At 34.4% G+C, this 24,120-nt stretch overlaps 1 protein-coding gene across 1 annotated transcript in view; it reads left to right on the forward strand.

Annotated features, from left to right (window-relative positions):
* Positions 1 to 24,120, forward strand: part of mTor (serine/threonine-protein kinase Tor) — a 704,297-nt gene that overhangs the window by 571,900 nt on the left and 108,277 nt on the right. The window contains exons 43-45 of the mRNA XM_090387576.1: positions 4,442 to 4,538; positions 12,150 to 12,371; positions 15,184 to 15,366. Of these exons, the coding sequence (XP_090243702.1) occupies positions 4,442 to 4,538; positions 12,150 to 12,371; positions 15,184 to 15,366 (502 nt within the window). The remainder of the gene's footprint in view (positions 1 to 4,441; positions 4,539 to 12,149; positions 12,372 to 15,183; positions 15,367 to 24,120) is intronic.

The following is a 24,120-nucleotide window of genomic DNA, read 5'->3' on the forward strand; positions in this document are numbered from 1 at the left end:
GATTAAGGCTGAGGCAAATGTGCGAAATGCATTCATAAAGAACGAACATTTGGTCATGGTGAGCTTAGATATAGAGAAAGTTTTTGAAACCACGTGGCGTCATGGCATCCTTCGTGACTTACATGCTCTAGGACTAAGGGGGCATTTACCATCATTAATTCAGAGCTTTCTCAAATATTTAACCTTTCAGGTTCGTTTTCAAAGTTCACTCTCGAAAATCTGCATACAGGAGGAAGTAGTCCCACAAGGGTCAGTCCTCAGTGCCACACTCTTCGCAGTTAGAATACACACTTTAACAGTAGCCATCCCGAATTCAGTAGAAACTTATCTTTATGCTGACGATCTCACTATATCCAGTCACTCGCAAAATATGTTCTCCATTGAAAGGAAACTCCAACTGTCAATAAACAAAACACAATCATGGATGTTACAAAATGGCTACCGACTATCACCTCAGAAAACGTTTGCTATACACTTCTGCAAGAAATGAAAACTGCACCCTGATCCTGAATTGCGCCTGGGAAATCATGCTATTCCAGTCAATGACAATATTAAATTCCTAGGTTTAATATTGGACAAGAAATTAAACTTCCTGAAACACATACAGCATGTACGAACTATTTGTTTGGAAAAAATGAATATCCTTAGAGTTCTTTCTGCAATATCCTGGGGAGCTGACCGATACCCCCTTCTTCACTTATATAAAACCATAATCCGATCCAGACTAGACTATGGTGCACCTGTATATGACTCAGCTGGAAAGTCAGCATTACAGTCCCTAAATACCATTCAACATAATGCACTTAGAATAGCTTTAGGTGCCTTCCGAACATCTCCAGTGCATAGTCTATATATTGACGCACATGAACCTCCATTATCCTTAAGGAGTCAGATGCTGCTGCTTACGTACGCTGCAAAACTTCGGAGTATGCCCTCACATCCTATCTGTCCTATCATCCTATCTTACCTCTTTAACCCGTCTTTCATAAATTTCTACAGGAATAAATCAAATGAAAATAAACCTGCTGGAATCAGATTGAAGTATGTTGCTCAGTATTGGAGTGTCCCACTCGACAATATCCACCAAGATACCGCAGAAATAGAGCCTCCATGGTCCACTTTTAAAACTTTATGTGATGACTTTTTTCGAAAATGGGGAAAACAGGCGCTGAACAATGAAAATATACAGCAGCTACATTTAGCTCATGCATCAGCAAACAAACACTGTCTGCAAATATATACTGATGGATCCAAATCTGATACAGATGTGGGTGCTGCAGTAGTTCTTCCCACTTGTGCAATCTCTCAAAAACTTTTCCCAAGTTGCAGTATTTACACCGCTGAACTTCATGCAATAAAAATGACTATCGAACACATCAAAAACAGGTCTAATGAAGAGATAATAATCTATACCGATTCCTTGAATGCAGTAACCTCTTTACAACATAAATGTCCGAAATCTCACCTTATCCTGAAAGAAATCAGAGCAGAGTTAATTAATCTCACAGAGCATAACACAGACGTAAGATTCTGCTGGATTCCCGGGCATGCTGGAATCCAGGGAAATGAAAAAGCAGATCAAGCAGCAAAAAATCCAATCAACCCAGTGTCTTCACTTGCCTCGATTCCTTTATGGACTGTAAGCTCATCATAAAACAGTTATGTATTGACCAATGGACATCAGCATGGCAGCAACAGACCCATAACAAACTTTTCCAAATAAAGCAAAAGCCACAATACTGGAAATCTAGTTCGCGATTAAACAGACGAGAAGAGATTGTACTTGCAAGGACACGCATTGGCCAGTCCCATCTGACCCACCTCCATTTGTTGACAGGGGATGAACCTCCTCACTGTCGTCATTGTTCTGCCCTACTTACAGTGAAACACATTCTCCTCGAGTGTCCCTACAATCATGCTGCTCGACTAACAAATTTTAAATCGGTTTTAACTCAAAACAATTCATTAGAGAAGAACCATATTCTCAGTGATGACGCAAATTTATCCGATTTGTTTAATTTTTTAAAACAAATTCATTTATATGAACTTATCTGACATATGACTGGAAAAAAAAAATATATATATCTATATCATTTGCAGAATTACTGTGACAGGCACAATTTGGCCTTAGTTGCCCTTGTGCCAATAAACTTCCATTAAACCAACCAACCTTGTCACCAATTCCCTATGTTTCAAATGGTCTTTCAACTATAAAGATCATTGCAAAGTACCTGTTCAATTTGTCTGTTACTTCTGCTGGGCTTTCTGTGGCTTTTCCAGTTTAAGGGGCCTAACTAATTCAGTCTCTTCCTTCGTGTATTCATGTAAGAAAAGGACTCTTTGTCTTCATATTTAGCTCTCTTCAGAAGCAAAAATGAAGGAACAACAAATTTAATAATAGAATATATAGGATGGCTGAGAACATTAGGTAGAGAATGCTGAATTAGAGATGTCTCTTATGACATGATGTCAGCAGTTTGAGAAAGGCAGATTTGTAATCCTTGTTTTTGCACATTGTGCACGTGAACAAGGTAAAGGGTTTGTAATGTAATGCTCATTTATTAAAATATTTATCGTAGTGTATAAAGGTGTAAAAATAGTTTTTTTTTTGGTTTTTTGAACGAGTTGGGATTTCCCCCCCCCTTTTTGGTAGATATCCAAAGAAATCTCTATATTCTTGTATAGTTTAGCCATTCTAATACTAATAATAAGATATATGAAGTTTTAGATTGAAGGACTGGCATCCTAAATGTTTCAGGCTACATCATTGGCTACCCTGTTGACATGCTTAGTTTTGTTAGAGTGTTTTTCTCCATTCTGGGTTCTGGTGTATTGGCAGTATACCTCCGAGTCGTATCCCTGTCTCTTCCCCTCCCCCTCTAATATGCAGAATAATTTGAAAAGTCAATAAATGCATATATTAAGAGATTTGATGTGACTATACCTTGATTGATAATTGTAATAGATAGAAAAGTCACAGAAGCTATTTTGATATGCAGCTTTTGCAACAAGAATGAAAAGACATCTTTTGATAATTTTCACACCAAATTTTGAGTCTTAAGTATCTAAAAATACATGATTTTCATTCTTGTGAAAAGACATATTTAATCTTGTGAACTTTGGGGCTTTATGCCCTCTTGCTATTGCTCAAACAACACACAAACACATAAGGGGACATAAAGCCTCATACATTGAGCAAACAAGTTTCCTGAGAAGTGACCACAGATTTTGAATGACAGACAGTCTAAATTACACTGCTTCAAGACAGTGAGGTGTACAATTTAGTTTCTGAATAGTGTCAGATATCTGAGGCATAAAAGTGGTCAAAGAAATGTAAACAACCAAAAATGCTGTATAAAATACATTGAAAAATAGCGATCTCTATAAACATATCTATGTTTATAGAGAATGTTTTCCCTTCCTTATTTGGTATCGACATGTAGGGGGTTAAAAGATGCAAAGAAGAATTTATATGAAGTGCTACTCAAAGTGTTATGAGAATAGTCCAGGTAGATGGTGGTAGGTATACTCTTATGCTGGTTTTCCTTGTCATACACCATTCTGCATCATTCTGTGTTGTCTTATTTGTTTGTGGAGCTGTTTATTGGAAACACACATATGCTTATTTTTTTAATAGAAAAATTTATTTTAAAACCAAGCTTTAGAAACCTAAAGAAAGATAATGTTATCAGCAGCCTTTGGAGAAGAAACTTGCACAAATACTAAGATTATTTTCAAGGTTTAAAAGGTGATATTTTGGATTCAAAAACCAAATTCCTATGCTCTCCCACCTGCATTACTCAACCTTACTCCATGCTGCTTCTTTTTCCCAAGGTGAAGCTCAAAAGGCAGAGGTTTAATATTTTCTTGGAGACAGCAAAAATTACAGGAATGCTTGATAGTTTTATGAGAAAGAATTTGGATATGCACCAAATAATGGGATAATTGCTGTGCTCGGTGTATTAAGTCTCAATGTGATCACTTTGAAGGGAACATATGCATAATTGGGTAAGTTCAACAAATCTTTGTTTTCAAATACATTCTTGTAGTCCTTAAGTAGCATCTTATATGTAAGACTATAACTAAAATTCCAATGTACAGAATGTGAAATAATATACTGCTTATTGTTGACATATTGAGCTGTAGCTTCTCTGCAAGTTTTTTTTTTTTTTTTTTTTTTTTGAATGGTGGGATTTCACTGCCAAGAATGCCATCGGAGAGAGTATGGTTATCTTGTCATGGACATATCTTTATGACCAACTTGCACATAAAAAAATCAGCAGAGATAGTTTCCTAAGCTATACTGGGATATCAGTTGAAGTTAACAGTATTATATTGAGAAAACCATATTAGCAGTTGGTTATCCACTTGGTGTTTGTGTTATTGTACTCACCTTACTTTAGTCTTAAAAGCAAAATTAAGTAATTGTTTTCTTTTTTAGGCTTTTAACTTTATGGTTCGATTACGGTTACTTGAATGAAGTAAATGAAGCTGTTGTGGAGGGTTTGAAAACTGTACCAATTGAAACGTGGTTACAGGTAAGACTCTTTGCAACTGTTGAACTCATAACTGATACACTCTTAATGTTTACAGTTATTAAATTAATTCATGGTTGCATATTAATTTTAATAATTGGTTGATCAATTCTATATAAATTATATCCATATACACTTATACATGAGTGTTTATTCATCTCCATGACATGTCATAGATATTCTTCCAAAAATGATGATGATAGTCAAGGAGCCTTTTCACCTACTTCAATGGTTGACTACGTACTAATATAATGCAGTTGCACTAATTTGTCATTTTTGTGAATTTTTCCATAGTTTGAGGTTTTAGCCCAAAAAATTGTCTTAGTCTATACTATTGCACACCATCTGGCATCTCTCATATTGTGCAGTTATACTGCATAACTGGATTGTAACTATTGCAGCACCAGGGTACCTATCTGCTCACTGAAGAGAGGCCAATAAGCCTCAAAACAGTGCCATCTGGGTGGTGGTATCCAATGAGAATAAGTAACATTAGCCTTCTCCATTGGTGAAGCATGTTGACATTAGACTTGAATTTCAGTAGATCATAATTTTTGGGAAAAAAGATGTGATGGAAGGTTGTTTCTGAAAACAGAAATAAAAAGGATACATGAGAAAGAGAGAAAGTTGCATCAGTGAATTTGGAGCTGGAAAGTAAGTGGATGCTGACTGCTTTCAGCACACGTACAGACTGGCTTGGAAGAGAGTGGGAAAACAAATGCCAGTTTCAGAGTAGAGAGAGACTGTTAAAAATGTGTCATTAATTCACCTGTCTGCCCTCTTTTGATTGGAGTCAAGAAACTTGAGAGAGGTTTTGAGGACACCATCCCAGATGTGAGAACAAATATTCCATAGTAAGGCAAGGTTGAGATTTGTATGAAAGGAGTAGTGTTTAGAAAAAAGTAACACCAAGAGTCAAAAAGAAAACTCAGGTTTTTTTTTTTCTTTGTTTGTTTGTTTGTTTTTGATGCAGAGAAAGTAATATTTGTGATGTGCTTATGCCAAGAGAGAGAGGTTATGTCAGGGTAATCCCTAATATGGGATTACCTAATCCCTCAGATTTCTAGAGTCTTGTCTAGAAATCTGAGTGTCATCAAAGAGAACATTAGGTATGGTTCTCTTTTTTGCAAGACATAAGAGGCGCCTGCGTAACCAGGTGGGAAGGAGCAAAAGTGCGTAGCACACGCTTCTTGATTAGACCGGGGTTCGAGCCCGTCACCACCAAATACGGAGGATGCGGGAAGGTCAGGGATTGACCACCGCATATCCTCGGAGCAATGTGGCCTTAGTTGCTAATGCTCCTAAAAATCAAATAACAACAACAGCAAGACGTAAGATGGAACTGAGCCTTGGAAGGGTTGATGTTACCTAAGTTTTCTTTACCCCATTGGAGAATTACTAGGATATCAGCATTTAAAGAATTGGTTGTGTATATTTGAGAAGTTGAAGCTGTGCAGGGCAAGTTTCTCAAACTGAAACGTATTGTACTATCATCAGCAGGCTTATACTTACGGATAGGATCTCCAGTAAGTGGAAGAAGATAATTAATATACAAGAAAAGAATGGGAGAAAGGCTGAACTTTGGGGAACACCAGCATTAGTAGAGAAATTAGAAGACAGAGAGCTACTTACCATCACCAGCAGTGAGAGAGAAATATGGTTACACAGTTGCAAGAAAAAAAAAAAAAAAAAAGGTAGGTTCCTTAAAAGACCTTGATGCTGAACATGATCAAAAACCTTGGAAATGTCAAAAGCAAGCACCTGTTTGAGTTTAACCAAATGAGTAAAAATAAGCTAATATATCACTAGTAGAGTGATATATTACGTGTCAAATTTTACTAACTTTAACTCAGTTATTTAAATAAAAAGAACAAACAGGTTTTAGAATAAAATAAAGTAACTTTTTTTTAATTATTTTTTTCTAAAAGTTAGCAATTTTAGTTTAGCTAAGATTTTTTAGAACCAAGGAGAGCTTATCCAAAAAATTATTCCCAATAAATTTTGGATTTTTAACGATTGTAGTCCAGTAATTTCATTGTTCAGTCCATTTGCCTTAAAATGTGTGAAAATTGTTTCTTCAAAATTTAACTTTATTTCTTGTATGTACCTTGATCCAAAGATTGAATTACACTTGCAAAATTTGGTGGAAAGTAGAAAATAATTTTTACAAGCTCTAATGTGATACTTAGCCCTCTGTTGAGAGCATTCTGGATAAAGTATGCAAGAGCCATTTTTTCCCAATTTAAACAATCTGTATGAGTCCAACTTATGAATCCAATTTACAAATTCCTCAATTATTGTGTTTCCTATCGATTGTTGTTTTGTTATTGAAGAAGTTTGGCCATAGATAAATAAAACTAAGCATTTTCTTTAGTCTATTCATGTACATTTTTATTATCTAATATTGAAAACAAGAATTGAAAATTAGCCACTTCTTTCCTGTCCAAATACTGAGGCTCACTACAGTCAGTCCTCGTATAACATGTGTTTACACTACACGAATTCGATCATACGCAATTTATAAATAGGAGAACGATATTGTATATAACATGAACCGAATTCGCTTATGCACGATTCGCCTTTGTGTTTACAAGAAATGGCAGTCGAATGCAGAATCACCCCAACTGAATGCAACACGATAGCAATGAAGAGAAGATTCTGAAAATGTATTTATGTTTTTTATATCAGTGAAGGGGAAACGCTTTTCGCCATAATAACGTAAAAACCCACACAATTCCAGCTATCAGTATTATTGCAAATGCAATTAGATTGGGTTTACTACCAGTTTATAACAGATTCCACTAGCAGGAACGCAACTGGAAATTGTTTTTATTGTTTTGTGGTAGTAACCCCCAGAAATGTGCTTTAGTAAAATATGAGCTAGTGAGGTAGAGTTGTCTCTGCCTTTACGGTGCTGTTTATTCAGTTGCTACACGCACACAGCTTTGTTTATGTGTATCAAGTGTGCCTCCTCATTTTGTAATTGTGCTTTATTCCCTAAAAATGAGTAAAATATTTAAAAGGTGTGAAAAGGAAGCTCCTGGTGAAGACACTACAGATTCAGAGAGAAAAAGAAAAGCAATATTGATAAACAGAAGTGGACTGGGTCAAAATTTCTTACCCAGAAAATTTATAGTGGCCTCACACTAGCATTTATTGCCAAAATCACACCGGCCTCCGACCCACCGTGGTTTCCTTGGTAAGGCTTATGGCCAGTCCGCCTCTGTCTATAGAGAAAAAATATGAAATTGTGAAACACTTTGAGCGAAATGGAAGACCATGTGTTATTGTACATGCTACAGGCCTAAATGAGGCAACGCCGAGAATTACAAAGAATGCAGAGAAAATAAAAACTTTCATAGCAGGAACAACTCAAAGTGCAATTAGAATCCATTAGATCAAGACACAAAGAGTTGGAAGGAATGGAACAGCTGTCATCTGTTTGGATAGAAAATCAAACAAAAAAACAAGTTTGCTTACAATAGAAGCAAAAGCATATTAGCAATATTTTCTTACGTAATAGTCGTAATAAAATACTTATGTATTTTATTATGACTTATGTAATAAAATACTTATGTATGTAATATAAATACTTATGTATTTTATTACATAAGTATTTTATATCACAATAAATTATCGTAATAAAATACGTAAGTATTTTATTACGATAATTTATTGTGTTTGGTAATGTTTTGATTACAAATGTGTGTTCAGTCTTGGGTGGTCGGCACCTAACCCTATTTTACCCACAGGGCCTGTTGTTTATATTGCACGATTTTGCATTGCACGAGGATTTCTAGGAACACAACTATCGTGCTATACAAGAACTGACTGTTGTACTGTCACCTTTGGTCCATGCATCTCCCACTGGCTTGCTTCAGATGTTGTTTTCATATCTAAGTGATGGGCCGCTAACTGCAGCCTGCAGGGTATTTGGTTTTAATTTCTTTCGAGTCCTGATTATCAATAGTAAAGTTAACACCCAAATGTGGGGGTTTTATTTTAAATAAAAAATATACACTTTTAATTTAAATAGTATGAATCAGAGCTGTAATACTCAATATGTTCTATGTTGATAATAATATTAGTAAAATAATAAGAGGAGATTACCTCAATATAGTATGTAGAACACTTCCGTATGATACCCTCCAGAAATTAAAACGGAAAAAACGAAAAATCGACAACTTACCAGTACATTAGAGTAAAATATAAATAATTAAATAATCAATTTAACACAATTCAATTACTCTAATGTACCGGTAAGTTTTCGATTTTTCCGTTTTAATTTCTGGAGGGTATCATACGGAAGTGTTCTACATACTATATTGAGGTAAACTCCTCTTATTATTTTACTACTACTTTTAATTTAAAAAAATGGATTATTCACATTTGTCTTCACAATAGATTGAAAATAAAGGGTGGCATCGAAAAGTGAACAATTTAAATTTTTTTCATGCAGATTTTAATGTTATAAAATGACATACCTTATCCTAAGGTGCATTTTTTAGTTACAAGCAAATTTTCATGACTGTCAGAGGATTAAATTTTATGTACTAAAGTATTATCCACAAAGATTAAAACATTCCTGCTTTCTCTCGTCACTTCATTGTGAAACACTGACCCTTTGCAGTTCAATGTCATGCCCATCAGCATTTCCATTTATGGAATTTGTTTTCCAGCTGTACTTGCACAATTATTGTACTACCATCTATTTACATTTCATATAAACAATCTGAAAAGCTAATTCCATTGTTGAGTCCATTTGCCTTAAATGTGTGAAAATTGTTTCTTCAAAATTTAACTTTATTTCTTGTATGTACCTTGATCCAAAGATTGAATTACATTTGCAAAATTTGGTGGAAAGTAGAAAATTGATGTTTGTATTCAATTATTAAGCACATGCCTAGTTTTTTTGTTTTTTTTTATTCCTCCATCAGTCAGATGTTGCTGGCATTGAGAATGTTGGAATTTCCGATTATGAAATTTATTTTTCTGGCACACCACCAGTTATTTATACTTCATATAAACATTATGAAAAACTAAATTGATATTTATTATTTATATTCATTATTTAAAGGCAGGTGGTTTTTCTCTCTCTCTCTCTCTCTCTCTCTCTCTCTCTCTCTCTCTCTCTCTCTCTCTCTCACTCTCTCACTCACTCAAGTCCAATGTGGAAACCAGTGCAACTGTTGACATTTCTGATTATAAAATCGGTTTTCATGCTCTACTGCCATCCATTTATACTTCATATAAACGATCTGAAAAACTAAATGGATATTTATTGATGTTTATATTCACTTGTTAATGGCAAGTCATATTGTTTTTTTTTTTCAGTGTAGAAGTCATAAAGTAACTTATATTCTGTTAGAGTGAAGTATTAAGACATGTCATTAAGATCTAGTAAAGGTCCTTTCTGATGTCAAAAAAATTATTAGACCTTTCTGGAGAAATTGAGGGAAAAAAAAAAGAAAGTCTTACAAATAAGAGTTTCCAACTGTTCCATATGGTGCAACTGGATTTAGATTCCACTTAAATGAACTAAAGGAGATTTTTGGAGTTATTATCAACATGAGACTAAATTAAAAAATTGATATAAAGAAATATTGGTATGAAAAATGGACAGATAAAATTAAATTTTTCAAAAATGTATTTAGCAGGAAGAGATTTCTTCAGATATTTTGGATATTGCATCTCTGCTTGCCCACAAAAGGACAAATAAGGAATTCAAAGTAGGGGATCTGAAGAAAAAAACATTGTCAGTTATCAGCTGGAAGGTTTTATGAATATTTTCTTCCAGGAAGAAATATTGCATTAGAACTTTTAAACTGTTTTGTCATGCTGTTTTATATATTAGTTCATGCAAACCCAAAAATAAATAATTTTTGAACATCATGTTTAAAGTGTCATTTGTTTGATTGATAGAGCTGGACCACATGGAGGAGATGATGAACAATAATGCTGGACTGTAAAAGTTAATATAATTTTCAGATATCTTAATTATAATCCATGCGTTGTTGTTATATTCATAAAATGTTGGCAGTTTATCTGACACATTTTTAAAATGGGTTTTCCATATTTTACAATAACTGAATTTTTTAACCACTTGTTAAAATTGGTTAAACAACTCAAAGTAATTCTTTCTTTACTTTGTTTTATACCACTTGTTTTCCCTTACCTTTACTTAATACTATTATGATAAATTATTAACTGAGAGGCAAGGATTGGGGACAAGTAGTGTTCACATATGTGAATACAAAGAAGAGAACAAAAAAAAAAGAATGAATCAGATCAGGTTCTTTAGTAATAGATGTGGGGGAAAAATCTTAGGCTTATCAGATGTTACTGTTGAATTGAATGGATGCTTTTCAGTGAGAAGAAAGTACACAAGTGAAGCTGAGCACTATGAAATTAGCAATATTGAAATTATCAGTTGGTTATTAGAAATATTGAACCTAAATGCAAGTAAGATCCCTGAAGATGTTGCTATATACCCAGTAATTTGGTGGGGGGGTTGGAACTTGTATAAGAGGATTAGTGTGGACTTGCATCTATGAATATTCCAAACCTATGTGGGCTTGTGGTGGTTTCCAGTGGTAGTGAGCTCCATGGAGAGTTTCTTTGCTGAGTGTCCAACATTATAATGAAATTATTATCAAAAATCAAATCAAATTTGAAAAAAAAAAAAAAAAAAAAAAAATGTAAAAATTACAACAAAATACAAAACTCTTTGTTACTTATTTTTTTTAATGTAGTAATATCCTCTACATTTATTTATACATTACCTTAATCGATTTCATCTCTAAATCAGAAATCCAGATTTTTATTCAGTTTTTGATTTTGTAGGCTGAAATCAGACAACTGATGCTAATAAATTCAAGATTTTCTTGTGATTTTCTATTTTGTGACTGCCATGCTTTAGAAACCATCTACCATTATTTATAAACATAGATAAGATATGGCAGCACCTACCTGAATATTTCTAGACAACGTATAAGTGGACACTATTTGATGCAATCATCAAAACGTATACAGGCAGTTCTCACTTTATGAGTTTTTTTCCCCAAGTATCAGGCGCCTCCGTAGCCAGGTGGGAAGAAGCAGCAGTGAGTAACACACGCTTCTTGATTAGACCAGGGTTCGAGCCCTTCACCACCAAATACGGAGGATGCAGAAAGGTCAGGAATGACCACCGCATATTCACGGAGCAATATGGCCTTAGTTGCTAATGCTCCTAAAAAAAAAAACCCGAGTATCAAGTATCAACAAAATCGAAAATATGAACATTAATTGCAAAAAATGTGTTCTATGCATTATAAATTTGAAATTTCTTAATTTCTATTATATTTTATATAATCCTAACTTCTATAATTTGTTATATAACCTCAAAATTAATTTTTCCATAGTGCATATTGGTCATTACAAAAACAGAGAACCCCCTCATCGTTGTTTTTTCCCTTTCAATTTGGGTAGTTGACCCTGGAAGAAGTCTATCCAAATTGTAGGTATACAGTGATAAGTTTATATATACGTTTTTAATCAGCAGGGTTTCTCCAATATCAAATAAAAGTATTACCATTTTCTTGCATGGTTTATTTAGTCATGTTTTATTCACAGGTAATTCCACAACTGATTGCAAGAATAGATACTCATAGACAGTTAGTTGGAGAACTAATTCATCAGTTGCTGATGGACATAGGCAAGCATCACCCTCAAGCTTTAATATATCCACTCACCGTAGCATCCAAATCTGCCACTCCAGCAAGAAACTCGGCAGCTAAAAAGATTTTAGAAAGCATGGGTGAACACAGCAGCACACTTGTACAACAAGCCAAAATGGTAAGTAAAATATTAAAGAAATACAGTAGAGCTTGGATAATTCAAAGCTGAAGTGACATCAGAATTATTTTGAATTATCTAAACTTCGAATTAAATAATTCTCTTTTATAGAACATGCAGAAAAATAATTCGAAACAACCAATATTTCAAATTATCCAAGCTCTGCTATATTTGTTTGATATGTAGAATATATCTGATAAATATTTTTAAAAATATTTTGACTTTGTAAAAGTCCACTATAATAATTGAGAAGACAAAAAAAAAAAAAAAAAAACCCTATCTATAGTAGATTGTCACATAGCAAAATTAACAGTTAAAGAGTACATCAGTAAAGCACAAGAAATTGAAGAATAGTGTTGTATATTCACTTCTTACCTCTATCCATCATTCTTTGCTATGTTAAATGAAGCAGTTGTTTTTGATGTGTAAATATCTTTGGCAGCACCTACTAAATTTCAGACGGTAGTAAAATCAATTTGTCACAATTTTGCGATGCGGAAATGACGTCATTTCCATTTCATAACAAAGAAAAATGGAGATGGGAGAGGAGATCAGTCAAAGGTGATCTTGAATGTGCTCAGAGCTGGCATAAACCAGCTGGTCGTACTTAAAAACATTTTATTTGGGGCATGCCACCCATGGCAGAAACCTTTTTCTAACTGGAAAAATGGATATCTTGCTGAATTTAAAGCAAAGAATCATGGGAGGTGATCTTGGATGTGCTCTGAGCTGGAATGAACCAGCTGGTTGCAGAAAAAAATGTGGGAAAGGCAAAAAGAATGGAGTTGGGAGAGAAGATCGCACAAAGGATCATGAGAGGTGATCTTGGATGTGCTCAGAGCTGGCATAAACCATCTGAGCATTTCCAACATTACATGTGCTTCAGCCTGACCAGTTGAAGTGCATGTAATGAAGGCATTCGGTACCCATTTGTATTACTCAAGCGGTTGTATATTTCCATCGAGAGGCAAATTATAAACGTTTTTCTGCAACCAGCTAGGCCAGTCAAGAATATTTGAATTGGTTTGCAACTGGGAGATAACTGACTCCAAATTACGTGCATGAGTAGAATCTTTTACTTGTAATTGGTCATTCTCATTAAGTTGCAGAAGTCCTCGTTGGTCATCAAGTTTCTGCATTTCTTCATAATTGCACTGAGTCGTTTGTGTATGGCGAGCTTTAGATCCTCATTCATCTAGCTCAGGCACCTCCATAGCCAGGTGGGAAGGAGCAGCAGTGCGTAGCACACGCTTCTTGATTAGACCGGTGTTCGAGCTCATCACCACCAAATACGGAGGATGCAGAAAGGTCAGGGAATGACCACCGCATATCCCGGAGCAATATGGCCTTAGTTGCTAATGCTCCTAAAAACCAAACAACAAACAAACATCATCTTGCTCTTTGGATGATTGTAAAAGTTTAGAAAGGGGTCTTCTTCTTACAGTCGTGTTACAAGGCTATGCAGGTCATTACCACATACTTTGTCAGGGTCGTCGTTGTCTTGACACATTGTCTTACATATTTCAATCATTTTTTGAATGTCCAAGTCCAATTCATACAATTTACAATCTAGTATGAGCTCTTTGTTGTCGTTGTAGATTTTGACATATTTTATCTCTGACAGTATCTTAGTTTTTTTTTTTCTGATTGTGAAATGGAATGTGCAGTGTTACCATCTCATGCTTGTACTCGTTGAGATCCTGAGCCAAGTCATAGTTTCGATAGCGTATTATTATTATTATTAGCCATATAGTGCAAGGAAGCCTGAGGCTTATGCTGCACCAGCCAAAAAAAAAAAAAAATTCTGAATTACCCTGAGAGAGAGCGAGAATGAGTCAGAAGTAGAAGGGAACCACCAAGAAAGAGAAGGATGATGATATCTAGCTCAGGGTCCCCTGGGTGTGTCAAGCCCATACTCATGATTGTAACAATACAAATACTTGTACTGTTATAATCATACTATTCAACAAATGACTACAATCAAATGGGTAATTAGGCTATTGGCCTAACCTCTTCCAAACGTTGATTCGTTAGAGTAAGCAGCGGGCGTGTGTATTTATCACTAACATTGATTTAGTAGGATAAGTAGTGGGCGTGAGCATAAATTACATTGTTCGTGAATTTGGTTCCAGCTGTTCAAAATTTAGTAGGTGTCGTCAAAGATGTTTACACATAAAACATCTTCATGCATATAGGGTACACGTGCAATTTATTATCTTCCATGAACATTACAAAATGATCACTTCAGTGATCATTAATGTAGATTGCTAACAAATAATCAAACAGTTTTGTTAATTTTATTAATCAATTAATTGATTACTTTTCATTACAGTTCATGAAAGTGGTCAAATTGCAGATAATAAGAGCATCAATGAAGAAGTCAGTTCAGCTGATATAAGAAGAGATGCAGGAGGAAGTTGCCCTTCTAATACAGTATTGCAGAATTAATGTAAACTGTGCCATTACGTAACAGATTTTATAATGCCAAGAATGCATTAATGAAAATATGAAATGAGCAACCCTAGAAATATAATTCTAAGCTGCTTTGTCTATGATCAAAGATTGTTATCATTCAATGATAGGAATAGCCATCAGGACCTGAGGGCCTCTTGGCATCGTGATAGTTTATTTCCTCTGTTGTGAGGAATAAACATAACTTTAATAAAATATGGCATGAAATGCCACCATTAATTTAATTTTAGTATTGCTTATTCAACCGTGGATGTCCTTTTCATTGTTTATTAAACTGTTAGGTCTAATAAATTGAATTTATGCAAATATTACATCTTGATATTGCCATATTTTTGTTTAGGTTAGTGAAGAGCTGATTAGAGTTGCAATTCTCTGGCATGAACTATGGCATGAAGGATTAGAAGAGGCTTCCAGGCTTTATTTCGGTGAACGCAATGTAAAAGGAATGTTTCAAACATTGGAACCTCTCCACGCTATGATGGAAAGAGGTCCTCAGACATTAAAAGAAATATCATTTAATCAGGTACATGTATATTAAGTTTAAAATTGGCCAATTGCTAAGAATGATATGTGCTAGTATTGTGCAAACCAATAACCTATATATATATAGTATATTGTTTCAAATAAGATGCAGAAGGTGTTGTACAGGGTTTTGGCTGCTTAGTACTTTACAGTTCTTGTGATTTTTGATGTGAAAACATCTATGGTGGCTAGAGTAAAATTGATTGGTAACGAAATTTTCTTATAACGGAAATGACGCAGTTGATTTGTAACAAAGAAAACTGGCCATTTAGATTTTAAATGGCACAAATTATGTCACTTCCTATTAGGTGGCTGTTAGATTTTAAATGACACAAATAGTAGTAGTAGTGGCATGTGATGCAAGAAAGCAACTATATGAGCTTATGCAGCATCAGCCAAAAAAATAAATAAATAAATAAAAATATAAAAAAATAAATAAATAATAAAATAAAAAATCACACCATTCCCTCCAAATGCCTGTCCAGTTCCTCCTTAAATTTATTTAACCTGTCAACTTCCACAACGACAGATAGAAGTTTGTTCCAGCAATTAACCACCCGCTGGCTAAAGGCAAATTTCCGCACATCTATTCTACATCTGTCTTTTCTTAATTTGAATTTATGCCCCCTTAGTTTCGTAATCTGAACAAGTGGAAGGATCCCATCAGAATTCAGCGTGCTCAATCCATTCAAGGCCTTATATGCCTCAATCAGATCACCGCGCAGGTGCCTAGTCTCCAACCACTGCAATTTGCAGAACTTAAGCCTCTCTTGGTAAGAGGATCCCTTCATTCCCCTCACTCTTCCTATGCCATCCCTTCCTAAATGGTGCTAACTCAGTCACTAATGTTGATTCAGTAGGGTAAATAGTTGATTCAGTAGAGTAAGTTCATACTAAGATACGGAAATGAAATCGCTTCCTAAAGGCCGCTAACTCACTCACTAATGTTGATTCGGTAGAGTAAGCAGTGGGTAGTAATATTATGCAAGAATAAAAGCTTCAAAGCCATTGAGGAAGCCTCTCATGTTGAAAAGGAACAAAGTTCAAAAACATGGAGAACGAAAAAAATGCAGATTTTATTAAAGAATATTGTTTCACACAAGACCATTTCATTGCTTAAAATTTAAATGACTTTGATTTAAGAATGCAACAATAAAACAATCACTTTAACAAACAATAACTTCTTGCAGTAGTTTTTGGTTATGATGTCATACTACTCTACAAATGGATTTCACTAATTATTGAATTCTAAAAATACCTATAAAAGTATTTCGAAGATAGCTAAAACTCCAGCTGAGGGAAATCAAGAGAAATATGCAAGAATAAAAGCTTCAAAGCCACCGAAGAAGCTTCCCATGTCAACAGAAGAACGAGTTCAAAAACATAGAGAATGAAAAAAATGCAGAATTTAATAAAATCTGCTTCTTAAGATTTTAATCACATCAACCTTATACATCAACTTCTCATCAAGAAGCTGGACCGTCGACATCACGAAATTATATTCAAGAACTTCCTGAAGATTTCGATCCAGAAGATTTGAGTTCAAATGAAAATTACCTGAGGATTTTTAATATACTCTGTCTGGCTGAACTGGCCAGACAGAGTATACTGCAATAACCAGCTTTGACTTTGAGGGACTTTCTGGAACAAAGGCTCTTCAGTTTGCTATGGCTAGAAAAATTGATTTAGAAGCCGTGCCGATCGCAAGAAGAAGTATGAGTGTTTTGGTAAATCAGCAAAAACACTCTGTTCCAAAAAAAACTAGTGATCTATTCCAAATCCTTCTCCATAGGAAGGTACAGTAATTAAAATAAGCATTACAGAAGACATAACAGAAGACCAGAAGACATAGAGAAGACTCTATGATATCACAAGTAATGCCATAAACACCACTTTGAAGAATGATACTTCATCCTTGCAATAATTTTAATTATTAATTTGCCATTTCCAATTGCAGGAACCATCAGGACAAGCTAGCTACCCACCACTTTCCCTAACATAATGGAATTAGAAAAGGGGTTATACTCATGATTGATATAGAACCTAAGACATGTACCCAGTTGATGTGGGTGGCCATTGTAACGTTCAGTCAATTTGTTGTGACAAAACAAAAATGAGGATAGGAGTATATTATAGGTCAAATGCCTGTGATAAATACAATGAACAACTGTATAGGCATATATGTTTGTGTGTGGTTGTAAGAATGGGCTAGTAAATCAGAATATCTCATAATGGGGGATTTTAACTTTTTAGATATTGACTGATACTCATGGGTTGATCATTAACACAGTAGCAGAGCTTTTCTGGGTGTATTGGATGACAGTCTGCAACAGCAGATTAGGCATGACATAGCAGAGTGGCCGGGTCACACGCTCTTTGAGTGGACTGGGGTTCAAGCCTGTGATGGCTATATACGATTAACATTTGTATTGATTGATTTATTTGTAAAAGAATGAGAAGTTTACCTCAATATGATACGTAGAATTCTTACATTACAGTAAAAAATAATTAAAAATCAAATGAACACAATTAAAAATCAATTTAACACAATAAAAAATTAATTTAACGAAAAATTGCAAAATGATTTTCCATCCTAAAGCTGACAATCCTTTTGGACCGTATATCGTGATCACAGGAATGAAAATTACCGAATAGGGATGAGCATGGAACTTAAATAGGGATTATTTGTCTTCATGCATGTGTGTAAAAGACCACAAATTAAAGATTAGATATGGCTGACGAACATTAAGAGAATTCTCATGTAATTTAATTTCGACTGTTTCTGCAATTAATAGTCTCATATAATTACGTTGGACACTAAAAATAAAAAAGTATTTATTTATTTTTTCATTAACAGCACAAAAGGCTAATTCTGACGCTGCTCAACAAGAAGCACAAACCGAGGCTGTGTGTTGATTAACACGAAAATTCAGAGGAAACCGCGTAGAACCCTGATAAGACGAGTCGCAATCACCCCAAGAAATGCTGTATACTAGGTCATTTATTTGTGTTGCAAATGAGGAAAGGACTGAGCGATTGTTCAGTATAGTGTGTTCCATATTGGGCTGGCTACAATTTTAAATTCGGTATCTTTAAAGAATCTGTAAAGTTGTTTGTGCCACTGTTCAACATATGGGGCAGAAATAAAGTATTTTTTGATATTACTTTTTGGTTGGTGTATTTTTTTGTATTCTCTCCTTAGCTTGTACCCTAATTCTGTCTATTTTAGGAAGTGAGCAACCCCTATTTAAGAATCTGCTGGTTAATATTTGTATTTCTGAGCCCAAAGTAGATGCCATCATTGAATATTTATAAGCATTGAGAAATTGATTAACGATAATCGATCTTTTGTAGGTGAACAGGTGATAGCTGTTATAATTCAGAAGCATACCAGTGTTTGTAGGTTTACAATAGATGTTAAATTGGATTTTATTCGCATCCCAAGTAAGCGTGAAATTTAGAAAATTTAATGACTTAGTATCCGTATTCTCACTCTCCAATATAAATTCAAGTCTAGAATGAATATTATTAAATGAATGTAAAATGTCTTGGATAGTGCTACTATCGGTAATAACTAGAACATTGTCTAAATACTTCCCATAGTATGTGATACAGGGTAGAAAAGGCATCAAATGTATACAGTCAATCTTTGAGAAATAGATCTCCGATATCAGGCCACTCAGGCTTAATCCGATTGGCAAACCAAAAATTTGTTTGTATACTTTGTCTTGAACGGTGATATAGTTGGCTTCAACTAAGAGTTTAATTAAGCAAAAAATTTCCTTAATAGGAAGCTTCGTATAATTAATTGGTATCGAGTTATTATTTAACATATCCCAAAGAATATCTAATGTGTATTCGATGTTTACATTTGTATATAATGAGGTAACATCTAGTGAGAATAAATGTCCTTGAGGTTATTAAATAGTGTATCGTAGTTCTTAATCCCAAATTGTATCACCTGTCTAAAGGGTTTTATAATGCTATATGCATATGTGGCCAAGGATGAAAATGCTGAGTTTCTGTAGGAAACAATAGGCTGAATAGGAAATCCGGTCTTATGTAATTTTACCTGACCGAAAAGTGCGGAATATTGTATGTTCTGGCCTTCAATTCCTTTAACTGAGCCATAGTAATGTAGTAATTTTTTCGATACATGGTTAACATTTTATTGTATAGATTAACCAAATTGGTAAATAGTGCTGGATCTACTTCAAGATAAGTGGAGGTATCTGACACAACTGATCTAACTTATTAATATAATCAGGTTTATTGAGTATTACCACTGTAACTCCTTTATCAGCTCTCTGAATAATGTCTTTATTTTCCCGAAGTTCGTGTATAGCTGAACTGTCACATGTATTCAATTTAGTAAGGCATGTTTCTTTTGTTATTCACCACTTGGTTAACTTGTTGAATAAATAAATCTTTTTGTGGAACATTACGAAGTCCAAATTCAATATCAATTACGTGCTGTTTTTTTAGGTAGTTTTTGAGGTAGGTTTTTTTTTTTTTTTTTTTTGGTAGTTTTTGGCGCATCGGCTTCTGTGGCCATAATGCACCTCCCAAGGTTTTTGCAGTACTTTGATCCAAGCCTGAGGCGGGATTCGAACCCGCGACCTTTGGGTTGCCAGGCAGACACTTTACCCACCCAGCTAGCCCGGTCAGCAGTTTTTGAGGTAGTAAATTGTAATTTAATCCTTTGGATAAAAGTTAAATCTGGTCCTGCGATAATGTATATGAGGAGAGATTTGTAACCTGTTGATATGTCAGTTCGTTAAATGTTGGGCGTGGGGTATTCGCAAACTAGCTGAGGTATTCTGCGGTTGACTGTTGTGCATATGTGGGGGGGGTCGTCACACAACTCGTATGCATTTGGTCACAAGCTCACAACAATGTGTTAGAACTCGTATGAACATGTCTTGACCCTCCCGATAATGTATTCAATTTAATGTGTCTGTTTTTTATTTCTGAGGCTTATGCTTCACGTTTTAAATCTGTGGTGGGTCTTCAATACAGACCCATTAGGATGTAGATAATTTTTTAACTTGTCATGAAGTTTCCTTAATTTGGGAAAGGTATTTTTGTTTATTAGAATACCGAGAACTTAAGACAAGCTTAACTATATTATGCGATGTGGCAAGTGCTAGTTGCTTAACACCTGAAATTTTATGATTTAAATTGACACTGGCAATGATGCCTTCGGAACGATGTTGTTTTGAAGACAAGGCAATACTTTAGAAATGAAATATGGTAACTTTGGGCCAAGTATCTTAGTGTTAATCTAATGTAATTTTGCATCAAAGTGTTCAAAAAATCCTCCATAATTGTGTGTATTGATGGGTTATACCTGGAGAGAAATGAATTTGATAGTATGAACCAGAGCTATAATGCTCAATACATTCTATGTTGATATCAATATTTGTAAAAGAATAAGAGAAGTTTACCTCAATATGATACATAGAACACTTCCATAAACCTGATTATATTAATAATTTAGAGTCGGTTGTATCAGTTGTCATCATCTAAATACCTCCACATACTATGGGAGGTATTTAGACGATGTTCTAGTTATTACCGATAGTAGCACTATCTAAGACATTTTACATTCATTTAATAATATTCATTCTAGACTCCAATTTACATTGGAGAGGGAGAATATGGATACCATGTCATTAAATTTTCTAAATTTCACTCTTACTTGGACGCGAATAAAATCCAATTTAACATCTATCATAAACCTACAAACGCCGGTATGCTTCTGCATTATAACAGCTATCACCTGTTCACCTACAAAAGATCGATTATCCTTTCAATGACAGAATCTGCTTTGGACTCAGAAATACAAATATTAACCAGCAGATTCTTAAACAGGGGTTACCCACTTGCTACAATAGACAGAATTAGGGTACAAGCTAATGATAAAATACAAAAAATATACCAACCAACAATAGTAATATCAAAATATACTTTATTTCTGTCCCATATGTTAAACAGTGGCACAAACAACTTAACAGATTCTTTTAAGATACCGAATTTAAAATTGCAGCCAGGCCAATATGGAAATTGTACATTATACTGAACAATCGTTCAGTCCTTTCCTCGTTTGCAACACAAATAAATGACCTAATATACAACATTGCTTGCGGTGATTGCGACTCGTCTTATCAGGGTTCTGTGCGGTTTCCTCTGAATTTTCATGTTAATCGATACCCAGCCTCAGTTGGTTCTTCTCATTCAGCAGCATCAGAATTAGCCTTTCATGCCATTAATGAAAAACATACTTTTTTATTTAACAAAGTCAAAATACTTAGTGTCCAATGTAATTATACGAGACTATTAATTGCAGAAACCGTTGAAATTAAATTACCGGTACATGAGAATTCTGTTAATGTTCCCCAGCCATATCTAATCTCCAATTTGTGGTCTCTTACGCACATGTGCGAAGACAAATAATCCCTATTTAAGTTCCATGCTCACCCATCTTCGGTAATTTTCATTCTTGTGATCACAACATACAATCAAAAAGCATCATCAGTTTTAGGAAGGAAAATCGTTTTGCAATTTTTTTTTTACTTAATTTTTAATTGCATTAAATTTATTTTTAATTATTTTTAATTATTTCTTACTGTAATGTATGATTTTCGAATTTTTAATTGTTTTCATTTTAATTTCTGGAGATTATCATAACAGAAGTGTTCTAAGTATCATATTGAAGTAAACTTCTCTTATTCTTTTACAAATATTGATATCAACATAGAACGTATTGAGCATTATAGATAGCCCTGGTTCATATTATCTGATTGATTCGTTGTAAACTCCACTGACTTGGTGGTCGTGTCGGAGTATAAACAAGAACTTTTTTTTTATAATGATAGGTGATTAAAGGAGTAATGTAGGGTCATCTTGACAAGAATGCAGATAAACAGCAAACAACCCCAGGGGCTCACTTCAGCTGAGTATAGGCCTGGCACACCCAGGATTCTGCGATGGATATCATTATTCTTCTCTTTCTTGGTAATTCCTTTCTATTTCTCTCTCTCTCTCTCTCTCTCTCTCTCTCTCTCTCTCTCTCTCTCTCTCTCTCTCTCTCTCTCTCTCGGGGTAACTCGGAATTTTTTTTGGCTGGTGCAGCATAAGCCTCAAGCTTCCTTGCAACATATGGCTAATAATAATAATAATCATCACTGCATGAATTTGTTAAGGGCAGATCTTGTATGACCAATTTCATTAGTTATTATAATGCAGTAATAAAGAAAATGTATACCAAAAATAATTTTGGCATCTTATACTTAGATTTAATAAAAGCTTTACGTTCCACATGAAAGTATGTATAAATTACAGCAGTGTGACATTAGATTAGTGAAAAGTTACTACTATGGATAAAGGGATGGTTGAGTGGCAGAAGACAGAGGATGGTTATTAATGGACTCTGCTGTTCTTCTTGGATTAATGTTATTAGTGGAGTCTTTTGGGGTTTTATGCTGGACCTATTACTGTTTTAAATATTTATTAACACTATTGATGAAGACATATCAAACCTAGTCATTACATCTGCAGCTATTAAAAAGTTTTTTGGCTGGGTGGTTAATGCCAGGAATTAAGGAATATTACTGCAACAAGACCTAGAAAAATTAGGCAGCTGGGCAGTGAAGTGCAATTGAGTTTTAACATTGATGAATGCGAGGTACTGAGATACTGCATATGGGTGGCAGTAATTCAGAATAACATATCATTTGGTTGGTACCCACTCAGTTTGCTGGAGAATGAAAAAAAACTTTGTGTAATTGTACAATTCTACATGAAGTTCTAGTAGTGCAGATAGGTTGCTAGTAGAACTCACAGGGTCAGTGATATACAGGAATTTTGCCAGAAGGGAAAAGGAGGTGATTACACTGGACATGTACATTATTAAAATGAATGTGTACAATACATGGCCATATACATTACAGTACATCTTATTTACTGTAAGATAATATACTTCGATTAATTCCTGCTGGTTTTTAATAAAAACTGAAGTTCAACATATTCACAGATCTTCTGTGATAAATAAAATAAATAAATAGTAATAATTCATTATTTGCATTAATAACAAAGAACGGAAAAACTTCAGAAAGCAAATGCTTTCATATGGGCTTTTCTTAAACTGAAAATTTTTCCTTTTCTCTTACATATCATATTGTTCATTTTTCCTCTAATTACATTAGCCAACAAAAAATTTTTTGTCATACCACCGCAATGAAAATATGTGATTCTGGAGGAAATAAATGCACTGATTCTGAAAATCACCATAAAAAGTCTCTATCATATCTACATCAAAAGATGTACCAAAGTTTAATGTTAAAATAAAGGGATATATATACATATAATTTAAGTTTGTAATACAAGTGTAAAAAAAATTTTATACATTCTCTATAACTCATTTAACTTCGGAAAAAATATCATAAATCATAGTGAAATAGTTATATTTCAATAATATGTAATCAGCATACCTGTAATTGTCCTTAAAAATGTTTACTACTAAGTGATTTTCTCTTGTATTCTTGCTTACTCTCCCTCACAAGAAACTAGCTGTCACCCCCCATCATTACAGGATCCCAACGACCCTGGTACCACTTTTCTATTGTGGAAATATCTTGATGAAACCACTTCCCTTATTCATCAGTCACGTCTCCCAGATTTTCAGGGAAAAATTCAAGATGCGAATGAAAAAAATGAATTTTCAACAACATTTGACAGCTCGTGTATTAGACAC

The sequence above is a fragment of the Mastigoproctus giganteus genome, chromosome 13, assembly GCF_048544385.1.
Source record: "Mastigoproctus giganteus isolate SK-2022 chromosome 13, ASM4854438v1, whole genome shotgun sequence".
NCBI lineage: Eukaryota > Metazoa > Arthropoda > Arachnida > Uropygi > Thelyphonidae > Mastigoproctus > Mastigoproctus giganteus.